The sequence below is a fragment of the Salvia miltiorrhiza genome, chromosome 5, assembly GCF_028751815.1.
Source record: "Salvia miltiorrhiza cultivar Shanhuang (shh) chromosome 5, IMPLAD_Smil_shh, whole genome shotgun sequence".
Taxonomy (NCBI): domain Eukaryota; kingdom Viridiplantae; phylum Streptophyta; class Magnoliopsida; order Lamiales; family Lamiaceae; genus Salvia; species Salvia miltiorrhiza.
The window spans coordinates 12,543,266-12,556,061 of NC_080391.1; the positions used below are offsets into that span (position 1 = coordinate 12,543,266).

Below are 12,796 nucleotides of genomic sequence, written 5' to 3' on the forward strand. Positions count from 1 at the left end.
CTGAGATATTCTTAGCAAGCTGTTCTTTGAAAATTTTCTCCATCATCCGCTGATATGTGGCTCCTGCATTCTTCAGACCAAACGGCATACTCTTCCACCCGTATACTCCACAACAGACGGCAAATGCCGTTTTGGCGATGTCTCCCCTGTTCATTTTTACCTGATGATACCCTTGGTACGCATCCATCATGGATAATAAGGCACATCCTGAAGTAGAGTCCACCAATTGATCAATCCTCGGCAGAGGATAGTGGTCCTTCGGACAGGCAGCGTTTAAATCTCTGAAATCCACGCACATCCTCCAAGTATTTGTTTTCTTAGGTACCATTACCGCGTTTGAAATCCACTCCGGATATTGCACCTCCACAATATGCCCAGCTTTCAATAGTTCATAGACCTGCTCTCTGATGGCAGCGTCCTTTTCAGCCCCAAAATTCCTTGTCCGTTGCTTTACCGGCTTGACCTTAGGGTCCACGTTGAGGCAATGCTCCGCCAACCCTCTATCGATTCCCTTCAAATCTGCGGTGTTGAAAGCGAACACATCCGCATTTCGCCGAAGACAACCAATGAGCTCCTCTCTGACCTGATCACTCATGGCCGATCCAATCTTAGTCTGGAAACCCTCTTTCCCTGGAAACAACTCGATCATGTTGCAAACATCGCTAGTGGACACCAGCGCGGTTTTCTCTGTGGAGTCTCTGTCTTTTAATAAATCTGCCAACTCTTGGCGCTCCTCTGCTGGGGCATGCACCTCGCCCACTTTCCCCTTCTTCCGGGCGTTCGACCCCTCTGTCCATCTTTCCCTTTTCTGCCCCGCTGACTGTGTGAGCATTTGTACGTGGCATGCTTTTGATGTCGTTTGATCGCCACAAACTTCTCCCACTCTTCCACCCTCGATTGGAAACTTCATTTTTAGGTGAAACAAAGAGATAACCGCCCTGAACGCCGTCAAGGCGGGCCGGCCGAGTATAACATTGTACGAGGGTTTAGGCATATCCACCACTAAGAACCGTATCATCCTTGTTTTGTTGCCTGCAGCTGTATTGCCAAGAATCAACGGCAGCTCTACATACCCCATAGGCATGACCATTTCTCCTCCAAACCCAAACAGAGGAGCATTTGTCGGCTCAACATGAGCGTTAATTCCCATATTTTGGAGACATTCCTTATACAAGATGTTTACAGCGCTGCCTGAATCCACGAAAATACGGTGAATAATGCAGCCGGCAATGTCCGCCGTGATGACCAGCGCATCATCATGCGGATACATTAGTGTGCGTATATCCTCTGCTCCAAAAGTGATTGCCGGCTCCTCTGCCGCGCTGGTGACTTCCATGACCCTTTTAGGATAATACCCTGTTTTAACCTGCTCTGACGACTTGCTTTTTAGCCCTATTTGATGTGGGCATCCCGTTCTCCCCACAAATCATGTGAACTTCCCTTCTATACGGGGGGGGGGGAGGAAGAGCTTGCCTGTCTGCCCCCTCTCTGCGATTATCCTGGTTGTCATCAAGCCTGCGATCTCTGTTGTTGTTCCCCTATTCTCGCCGCTGATCCCGGTTATTTCTTTGATCCCTCTGATCTCGCTGATCTCTCTGATCCCTCTGATCTCGCTGATCTCTCTGATCAGTCCTCCTCTGACCTTCATTTCCCCTGTCAATGAGATGGTCGAGATATCCCTGACGCACCAGTAATTCCAATTGGTGCTTAAGGTGCCCACAATATTTCGTGTAATGCCCGAAGGAATTGTGATATTCACACAACTTATTGTTAGGCCCTTCCTGCGGCGGCCCAGTCCGGTAGGTCCCCGGTGCCCTAAAGAACGGCTGATCCTTTATCAGATGAAAAATTTCTTCTTGTGGTTTAATCAAGGGCGTGTATTCGGTAAACCGCGTTACTTCATTCACTGTGCGCTGTTGATTAGATGGCATTCCTCCCTGGGGTGGGAGTAGAGTTGTCAACTGGGCCGGGCCGGCCCAGCCCGAACCGGCCCAAGCCCGGCATGGGCCGGCCCAGGACCAGCCCACTTGATCGAATGGGTTAGTTGGGCCGGGCCAGCCCTTTGAAATGGGCTCCATTTGGGCTATTTATCAAACCCAAGCCCGGCCCAGGACCAGGATCGTTAGAAGCCCAGCCCAAGCCCGGCCCAGGACCAGGACCAGGCCCAGCCCAGGACCAGCCCAAGCCCGGGACCAGCCCATGCCCGGTTCAATAACCGGTGCAAACCAAATATATATATTCAAATTTATTTCACTTACTATTTTTTTTGTTATTATTCATATGTATTATTAACATGTTATCTGATATTTTGGGTTTTTATTACTTCTCGTTTTTATTCCCAAATCCCAAATGAATGACACCTATACTACATGAATGACTCATAATATATTATTGTTCCAAGTGGCAAAAATAAAAAGGATTCAAAGATATTAATTAGATATCTACCAAATAAAAAGAGATTTTGCTGGGATGGGATGCATAGATCGCAGAGTCGTAGATTTCTAGCCCAAGGTTTTGTATCCGTTCTGTTTCTATTTTCTAGCCCGTCTCATCAATCTTCTCTCTCAACTCTCAAGACTAGTTTCTACACCGTTCACAAACGACTAGTATTTGGTGTATATAAATATACAGATTGTTTATGTTTATGTTACAACACAATCTTGCAACTGAAACAAAAAAATCTATCTTGACCTCGAATTATTTCGAATTTGTATTCTGTTTTCATTCTTCTAAATTTCGATTGCTGGGTTCGGTTGTTGAGTTCAATTGTTGGGTTCGCTTGTTGGGTTCGATTGCTGGGTTCGATTGCCAAGTTCGATTGTTGAGTTCGATTGTTGGGTTCGTTCGAAATCCGATTGCTGCTGGTGTTGCTTGTTTGAATTTTGGATTGCTGCTATTGTTGCTTGTTCAACGACTTCTGTTTCTGCAGTTTGGTTCAACGGGTTTGGGCTTCTTTCTTATTTGTTTAATTGTATTTGTTGGTGTATCCTCTTCTATTTCTGATTTCTAAGTGTTTGAAATGAAAAGACTACAAGGAAATCCTAGTAGTTCACCATCTTCTAAATCACAACAGAATCCACAACTGACGTATGAAAATGAATCTGTTAATGAGGCACCACACCAAGAAATACCTAGTTCTAGTAGAAAAATACCTGTTAGAAATAAAACTAGTAAAGTCTGGTCTTATTTTGATTTGAAAGATGAAAAAGCAATTTGTAAATTATGTAAAGCTAAATTTTCTCATAAAGTCAATAGTGGCACGGGTACTCTAACTAGACATTTGAATAATATGCATAAGAATTGGGATATAAATGACTTGTTAGATGATGACATTATTTTACAGAATTGGGCTGTTAATGCCATTTAATTTTGTACAAAATCATTATTTTACAAGTGTAATGCAGAAGGCTCAACCTAAAACGATTCTAGATAAGACGATTCTAGATAAGACACAATTAAAAAAAATCTTAGAAGAATTATTTAGTAAATATTGTGAAACGAGGTCAATAAGTAATAGTATTACAAAAGCACCTTCTAGTAGCAAAACTATTGGTTCTTCCAGATTTTCACTTTTAGATAAACTAAAAAAACAAAAGAATGATTTTAGTGAATTGTCGACATATGAACTTGCACACTATTTAAGTAATCCATTGGTAAATGATTGTGAAGATTTTGATATTTTGAATTGGTGGAAAGTAGAACAAAAGGTTTTTCCAATTTTATCTATAATTGCACGTGATCTACTAACAATTCAAATGTCTAGTGTTGCATCCGAAAGTGCTTTTAGTGCAGGTGCAAGGACGATTACGGATAGAAGGACTCGATTAAATCCAAAGTCCATCAAATGTTGCATGCTCTTGAAGAATTGGTTGGATGAAGAATATCGATTGAAAAACTTGAAGAGATTAGAGAGATATAAGATAGCCGAAATGAATGAAGATGAAGATAGTGAAGACGGTGAACCGGATATAGAAATTAGAGCACAAGGCGACGAAAATGAACCGGATATTGAGAGATTCTATTTTCCAACTATGGATTATACCTATTCAAGTTCTCAAGATCCAGATTTTACTTATGAATGGCAACACATTCCGGATTAAGTATTTTTCATGTATTTTTTTTTTTACTTTGATGAACATTCAGATTTTAGGAATTTAGTGTTTTTTGGCACATACTTTTAATGCTTCTGTGAATGAAGTTTTCAAATATGTAAGGAATTTATGTTGAATAATATATTGAGTTAGAGCCCATTTATTTGGTTTCAAATTTGAGTTTTGATTGAATGAAGTTGCGAAAGTACTCTGTTAACCGAAACCCATTTGAGGCCCGACCCAGTTGAGGCCCGGCCCATTTGAAGCCCAAGCCCACTAAACATGTGGTCCTAAACCGGGCTGGGTTCAATATTTTCTAAAAAGCCCGGCCCAGGACCGGCCCATTTCAAATGTGGTCCTGGGCCGAGCTGGGCCTAACTCCATGCGGGCTCAACCGGGCCTGGGCCGGGCCGGGCTGGCCCAGCCCAGTTGACAACTCTAGGTGGGAGTACCCTGGGAGGCAACCCTCTGAATGGGGCCCTATCTTGCTGTCTCTGTCTTTCGGGTGCTTCCTCAGCTTTCTTGACTCTGTGTTTCTCATTTTCCACCTTCCTCGCCATTTTGGCATCCTCCAACTGTAGATAACCCGGCAGCCTTGCCATGATGTCATCAAAATCCCTTGCTGGTCGAATTTGTAATTCGTCAAAAAAGATCCCCGGCCTGAGTCCTCTGACATAGGCGCAGTTTTTAATTTGCGATTCTGCCTCTGGCACCTCCAGAGCGGTAAGGTTAAACCTCGCTGTGTACTCCCGTAGCGTTTCTCCCTGCTCCTGCTTAATATCCATCAGCGAAAGGGCTGACTTCCCTACCCTTCGTGAACTCGCGAACTGCCGCAAAAAACGAGTCTGTAGTTCTTCGAAAGAGTGAATGGAATTTGGGGGCAGCGTCCCAAACCATAACTGAGCCGGTCCAGTAAGAGTAGTGGAGAAGATTCGGCACTTAATGCCCTCCGTGTACATGTGCAGCGTAACCAACCCTTCAAACCGATTGAGGTGTACCTCCGGATCGGTAGTGCCATCGTAATCCAGTGAGATGGGCTTGTAGCTTCTAGGTAAGGTATCTGCCAAGATATCGTCCGAGAAAGGACTGCGGTTGTTGATCGGGTGGAGCCTTGATGTTTTAGCTCTCTTGTCCCCCTTATGCCTCCCCTGCTCCCTTCTGTCTCTGGGCGCATCACGAGCATGGCGCTTGTGGACTCTATATTCATGTCTGCCAGAGGAATACTCCAGCTCCCTTTCCTCTGACCTCTCTGTGTAGCGCGATTTTTCCGATCGATGGGACTTCTCCACCCGGTGCGATTTTCCTGACCTTGGTTCCCTGTCCTCCTTTCGGGATTTCTCCCTCAGTGATTCCTCCAGATCCTGGAGTTGATGTTTTAGCTGAGACACTTGGTTTTTTAACCGAGCCTTCTCCCTCGGTCTCTCTTCCTCGAACACCAGGGAGACGGATTGACTATCAGACTCGTCAACCCTCTCCTTTCTCACAACATTGTTGAGTCTGACCCAGCTCCCCTCTGGTCTTCTTTCCACTTCCCTGTCAGCCGGGTCCCCTTGCACTTCCAGAGGCATCGCAGCTTGTTTGTTGATTGCTAAAGTGTTTACCTCCTGAGCAGCGGGAGGTGGGGCCTCAGTGCCCTGCAAAATAGTCGTTCCTACCAGTGGAGCTACAGTGGAAACAGTGGACAACATGGGAGTTCGTAGTGCCTGACGCACAGCGGAGTAGTGAAGCAGCGCCATCATCTGTTCCATCGACCCAAACGTGAGTTGTCCCGCTCCAGACGCGGGAGTTAAGCATGGCATGTCAGATCCTGGAGTCACCAGAGCAGATCTCTGGAGGCTTGCATTCAACCCTGTCAACGGAGTGGCGGAGATAGCCTGAAACCCTGGTGGGGCAGTGAAGGTAGCATTGCCCTGTAGGCCGGTGAACAATGAAGGAGGCATCTCAGTGGTGAGAGCAGCGGAGTCGAACTCCTTCTCCAGGTTGCGGTGAGCATATGATGATCCCATGGTACCTACATGTAAACAAAGTGAGAAACCATTCTAACGACGAACGAATAAACCCCTTATTACCGATTGGAGTCCCGATGTAAGAAATCCAATAAAGAATCCCGAGCACCGGTACAAAGACCGTTAAAAAGTTTCGAGTAATTCTACACTCTGAAAAATAAACCCAGAGTATAGATTGAGAAAAACAGAGCCCTCAGTAAAATCCAGCAGACGCGAGATACCCAGAGATAAGTACAAACAGAGCAACCACCAGAAGATATGTTAGCACGATTCATTAAACATGATAAGAAAAGGAATTATGTAAGAAAACAAATACTGCCATAATACGAAGATTAGTCAAGGAAAACATGGAGAACATGAATAATAGTTTCCCATAAGTGAAGATCGTCCACAAAACAACAATATGAATCTCACCACAACTAAGACAAAGTGTTTAACTATCATATTATTGAGGTAAATCCCTTGCATCAACGACAATAAATACTCTTGAGATCGAAGACTAGCCACAAAACCCATAGATCCACAGCAAGAAACCCCAATATATCAGGAACAGAACAGAACTTCCAATTCAATCGTCAAAATCGAAGATTAACCACGAAAAACATGGAAAACGCCCATAAACCCCCTCCCTTAAACGAAAAACGTCTATAAACCCCCGGCACGGAACCAACGTAACAAAAACAGATTATCACCCCCGATTCAGCGATACAAAGCGAGGATTAGTCACCAAAACATAGGATGTAACGGTAATTATCAATTGCAAACAAAGAATACCCACGGATTAGCAACACGAACCCGAGCACAACAGAAGCAAAGTACTAATCGGCGTATTATCGATGCAAACCCATGAATTAACAGTAATAACCACACGCTTCACCGAAAACAAGATAAAACACGAAGATCGCCCACAATTATCGTATTAACACGCAAAACAACCACATACAAGCAACATAAACCCAAAATATCGAGGATCCGTAAGGAAATGACGAACACAATCGGAACAGAGCACCCAAATACCATTTCCTCATGCAAAACACTAGATCGGTGAAGAAAACCTCAATTCTACAAGAGAACCCCTTATTCGCAGATAACTACCCCAAACAAGCGGTAAATAAACGTAAATTTCCCCTGATTCATGTTTTACGCCCGTCGCCACCTTTCCCCATGCACCCAAAACACAAATCAACGCAGAGCTCAGCAGATTAACCACATATGAAACCAGAAAACGCAATTAAACGATTAAACACAGCTGGATATCCGGATTATCGGACCAATCGGTGCCAACGCCCGCAAATCTGATTGGATTCACAGATCTGCGTACGCCGGCGACCGTAACCTCACGTCTTAATTCAGTAGCCTTCCCACAGACGGCGCCAGTTGGTGTTTAACGTAACCAACACCTAAATCTATAAAGGGAAAACATAAAATTCTACCTAGTCGAGAAGGCTGGAAAGAGTAAAAATAGCTGATCGGAAACCTTGCACGAGAGAGAAAACAACTATTATATTCGAAAATATGAGATAGCGTAAGTAACAGTACACGAGCTCAGGCCCTATTTATAGATTTACAAACGGAGGGGTAAAATAGTAAAAACATCTTCGGTGCATGCGTCTTGCGTGGTGGAAGGGTACGCTGGTAATTTCGATAATACGCGGGGGACCTTCCCGCGCATTTAACAACTCCTCTGGTGGAAGATATCTCCTCTGGCAAAAGCGTCTTCTCTGGCGATGTAATCTCTGGTGGAGATGACCCTTCTGGCAAACACGTCGTCTCTGGCAAAGGCGTCTCCTCTGGCAATGGTGACTTCTCTGGCGAGGATGACTCCTCTGACGAAGGTAGTTCCCCTGGTGAGGGTGACTTCTCTGGCGAGGATGACTCCTCTGGCAAGAGCCATTCCTCTGATGGATGAAATCCCTCTGGTAAGAATGATTCTTCTGACCCATATGGCTCCTCTAACGAAAGTGATTCCTCTGATTTGTATTTTCTCCCTACTCTGCACATATTGCTCCTCACCAGAGAAGAACACAATCAATAACACGAATGATGAGAAATCTACATTATCGATGCCTCGGAAAAAAAAATAGAATAAAAGAATTTTTCAAATCCTCAACAATTCAAGCACAAAAATCACCAACAAGCACAACCTATAATTATATTCAACCTTGACATTCCAAATAATTGAGTCTTAAAAGTATGTGTATCACTCAACTCTAAAGTGATGGAATGTGACGTGTATACTCTCATCGAAATTCAATACAATATAGATCACTTCCTATTGGCTTGCCGATGGTCTACAATCTCCATTGCTAATAGTGTGCTAGGATAAAAAAAGGTCTTTTATTTGGTTGTAATCTATGGACATTAGTTAAGGTGGAGAAATTTAGGCTATAGGTGACTCAAATATACATCAAGACACAACACCTTATATCTTCACAAATCAAGCATGAATTAAACTTCATCTTCCTCCCAACTATGTCACCACAAGCAATTCAAACAAAGAGATTTAATATCAATATAACACAAAATTAAGAACTCTCTTATGCTCTACACTCATTCCCAAACAAAGTCGATTTCTAACCAATTTCTCAATGCAAATTCGACTTTCACAAATTTTTTTATTTTTCTTTCATTTCAACAATATCATTTTTTTTCACAATTTTTTCTAGAGCTTTAAGAGTGAATAGCAACACAATATCATCATTTTTTTTTATTCTACAACCTGCAACAAACTCTACAAAGGTTCCCATAAACTTCATCACCCCCTATTAGCTGGCAAAAAAATAAAAATTAATTAGCTTCCAAGTGGATAATAAAGGATAATTTTTTTCGTTAAGAATAGTGTTTGGGTAAAAATGTGGCTAACAAATGATGGACTAAAATCACATCCTAATCCTAGACACAACAACAACCTCGATACATAAACCATGACAAGTTCTAGAAGATCGCCACATGCATGACAACACTCAAAACAAAGAATAGACAGTCATGGCTCAAAATCTAACAGGTTTATTCATCGTCCAAAAGTCAAGGCTAAAATCACTATAAAATTATGAAAATCAGCTCAATTTATGCTCAAATCATCAAGAAATATTAGAACTCAAAATAATTTCAAAATAAATCATCATTAGCATTTTAACAGAAGCAAACAACTCAGACACCAACCAATCAAGCTAAGCAAAAATAAGACAATAAAAACAGCAAACATGATAAAAGTTATACATATATCTAATTTCACATCTTTCCTCAAACTTATTACAGAACAACAAGTTCGAAAATAAGTTTAGAGGGAAGACTAAATAAAAAAATATGTGTGTCATTAGACTCATTACTCACAAAATACCATGCTCAAAGGTGGTAGTGTGAACGAGACTCAAAATCTGCATATTCTAAGTTCTGCTGCGATCTTCTCCCAAAAAAATAAAAGAAAAAAAACAAAGAAAACAGAAGAAAAATGGAAAAAAAAACAAAGAAAAAGAAAAAGGAAAATAAAAATAAGAAAACAGTTGGGTTACTTCCCAACAAGTGCTTAATTTAACGTTTGGAGCTTGACGGCACCTCATGGCTCATCCTATCCCCACATGATGGAAAACAAAGAGGGGCATCAAATCGATGCAAACCCCTAAATTCCATAACACTTTGAAAAAGTAAACCACCAATCACACAAGCAACGGTAAATAGGGGTGAGCAAAATATCCGATCCGAATCAAACCGAAATTTAAAATTTGATTCGGATTTTTCGAATTTTCGGATCGGATCGGATTGGCACCTTAAAAATCCAAAAAAAATCCGAAATCCGAATTATATTTATAATATAATTAATATTATAATATTATAAATAAATATATATAATTATTAGTTTTTAAATAGTTAAATATTTCTAAATTCTAACCCTATACTCCCATTATAATTAATGGCTTGTTAATTATGTCCTTAATTTGATTGTAATTATCTAATATGTTAGGTTCACATCTATTTCGGATTTTTCGGATTTTTTCGGTTTTCGGATTTTTTTTTACATTTCGAATTTTTTTTCACATTTCGGATTTTTCGGTTCGGATCGGATTTTATCCGAAATTTTTCGAATTTTCGGATTCGGATTTTCGGATAATACGGTTCGGATCGGATTGAATTTTAGGAAAATTTTGGATTTTCGGATCGGATCGGATCTGGCAAAAATCCGATCCGAAATCCGAATGCTCACCCCTAACGGTAAAACGTTCAGGATCATTCTGCTTCAAAGGTATCTCCATGAACTTGGCCATCTTTTCATCGGTCTTTGGCTTGGCCAAGTGGCTCAGGAATTGAGCAACAAGCTTGTACTCGGGAATGTGATGATCAAGAATAAAAACAAGCTTCTTAGCAGCAGAAATCGAAGGAATGCTAGCTAGAATCCTCCTTCGGAGTAGGTGGCTCATCAGCTGCTATCTTCTCAATATCCTAATCTTTCTCCTCGGCTTCCTCCAGCTCTGAATAATTCTGATATGTAGTGTCGCTCCTTAAATGAATAGCATTACACGAATTTTTTGGATTAATTTCAGTGTTGCTTGAAAAATGTCTTGACTTGTGTTGTGCAACTGCCTAATTTGCCATTTGACCCATTTGAGTCTCAAGCATCTTCATCTGGTTAAATTGAGCAGCCATAGTGGATTCCATAATGGCAATCTTGTTGTACATCTAACTAAAAGAATTGGTCTGATGCGCTATCATCTGCTGCATCATCTCCTCAGGTGACGCCTTCTTGAGCTCATTAATGGCTTGATGGGTGAATGAGAACTTTGGCGAAAATTGGTGGGCATTGTTCAGATTGGCATATGAGAAATTCGGATGATTCATGTTGTAAGAATGATTTGCCATGTTTCTTCATCCATATTGTTCGGCCTGCACCATATGAAAATAAGTAGGCTGTTAATCAAAGGTGCTGATATTGCTAGTGATTCTCCATCCTCCTTCTTGAAACTGATATGTAGAAGGTGAGAACATTGTTCAAAGGCAAAGGAGGTCGTGTTTGTCGATTCAACTTAGCCATGCCATGCTTCAAGTTAGCCAACTGTTGCATCAGGTTAGCATTTAGATCCTGATTGTTGGTTATGACTTGTGTTATCATTTCTCCTGCAATAAGATATTGGAAGTCATAGGGTAGCAGAAGAAAATAAAATAAAAAGAAAGAAAAATAGGAAAAAAGTGCATGAAATATGACGAAATACTAAAAGAAATATTAAAGTGTAATCTAAACAGTCTCCGGTAACTGCGCCAAAAAATGATCAATATTTTAATAGCAATAAAAATACTGCAACTAACCCGCTGTAATTGAAGTATAAACAACAAATTGAGTATCGTATCCATAGAGACTGAAAAAATGAAAACACAATGAATAATCCTAATAAATAGTACTATGTTAATATCCAGGCAAGCAAACAAAAATATGGTGAATAACTAAAACTAGACTCAAATACTGCAAATAAATAAAATCAAATAAAAAAATCAAAGATATAAAAGACTGATTCTAGGAAATGCAATTACATTAATTTAATCCACACAATTAACCTATTAATCCAAATTACCAGTTTAATCCAGCTATTATGAAAGTTCACAAAACTTACCATATACTCTTGCTAGAGCAGTTTATGAGAGTTGATTAGAACATTCTCTATATCTGCTAGGTCTCAAGAAAATCAGTTAACTACCAAAACCACATTCTTAGAACATAAGAATATATCTCTATGATTCAACTATCTTCGCTAGGTCTCAAAGTTTAAATCATATCACGCATTCTTGAATAAGTTAAGCAGTTATCTCTGATGGGTCTCAAACTAAATAGCTAAACATGCAAAAAATTATTGGCCAGATAATTTACAAGAAACAAGCATCATAAATTGCGAATCAGAAACTTGTAGGCAAAAAGGTTTCAATAAGTCAATAACATAAATTCAATCAACTATTTACAAATCATAAAATCAGATAAAGAAGTAGCCAGACATAATTAAATAAAATATAAACATAATTAAAAAGAACGCAATTGAAAAGACTAAAATAAATAAAATCCAGAATGAATTTCGAATAAACAAGTTGAATCTTGAATTCTTGCAGAAAATAAATATAATCTATGAAAGCAATAAAGTTCTAAGGCTAAAAATTGAAAAAAATAAATGAAATGAGGAAGAAGAGAAGTGAAGAGAGATGTGTAATAGGTCAATAAAATGACTTATATATAAACACAGACGATAAATACAATACAGAACTGAAAAATACTGATAAAATCTCAAAAATTTGCAAAAATATTGAAATCTCCACGAACACTATTAGGGGTGTAAGTGAGTCGAGCTAGCTCGCGAACTCGGGATCGACTCGAAAATTACTCGAAATCGACTCGGTATTAGTTGAATCGAGCTCGAGCTACTCGATTAGGTATCGAGCCCGAGTTTCATCATACTCAACTCGTTAGGCTCGCGAGCCTAATTAAGCTTTTAGAAGAATTTACGATTTTATCCCTGTACTATAGCTTAATTACTAATATAGCCCTTTGTATGAGACGAGCTTAAACGAGCTCGAGCTCACCGAGCATAAACGAGCTCAAACTCGATTAAAATTCAACAATCGAGCCAAATCGAGTCAAGTTCGAGCTCACCAAATATGCCATTGAGTCGAGCTCAAGCTCGAGCTCAAAAATATCAAACTTGAACAAGTGGAGTCGAGCTCGAG

General features: G+C 40.5%; 1 protein-coding gene across 2 annotated transcripts; it reads left to right on the forward strand.

Annotated features, from left to right (window-relative positions):
* Window positions 1-2,408: 2,408 nt before the first annotated feature.
* LOC130986088 (uncharacterized) lies at window positions 2,409-4,250 on the forward strand. 2 transcript variants are annotated; one of them, XR_009089163.1, is made up of 2 exons: window positions 2,409-2,942; window positions 3,788-4,250. XR_009089163.1 is itself a non-coding variant. In XM_057909368.1 (2 exons), exons 1-2 carry the CDS (start codon window positions 2,639-2,641, stop codon window positions 4,098-4,100), a joined length of 612 nt encoding a protein of 203 aa, XP_057765351.1. In that variant the 5' UTR covers window positions 2,412-2,638; the 3' UTR covers window positions 4,101-4,250. The 2 variants fall into 2 exon arrangements, 1 of the variants encoding a protein (XP_057765351.1); XM_057909368.1 differs by having other exon boundaries at window positions 2,412-2,942; window positions 3,793-4,250.
* The last annotated feature ends 8,546 nt before the right edge of the window (window positions 4,251-12,796 follow it).

Bases quoted from the DNA above. Each gene is read 5' to 3' on its own strand.
- LOC130986088 (XM_057909368.1), top strand. From the start codon at position 2,639: ATGTTTATGTTACAACACAATCTTGCAACTGAAACAAAAAAATCTATC. The intron at 2,943-3,792 runs GTTTGGGCTTCT...CTTTTAGTGCAG, and splicing joins TCTGCAGTTTGGTTCAACGG to GTGCAAGGACGATTACGGAT.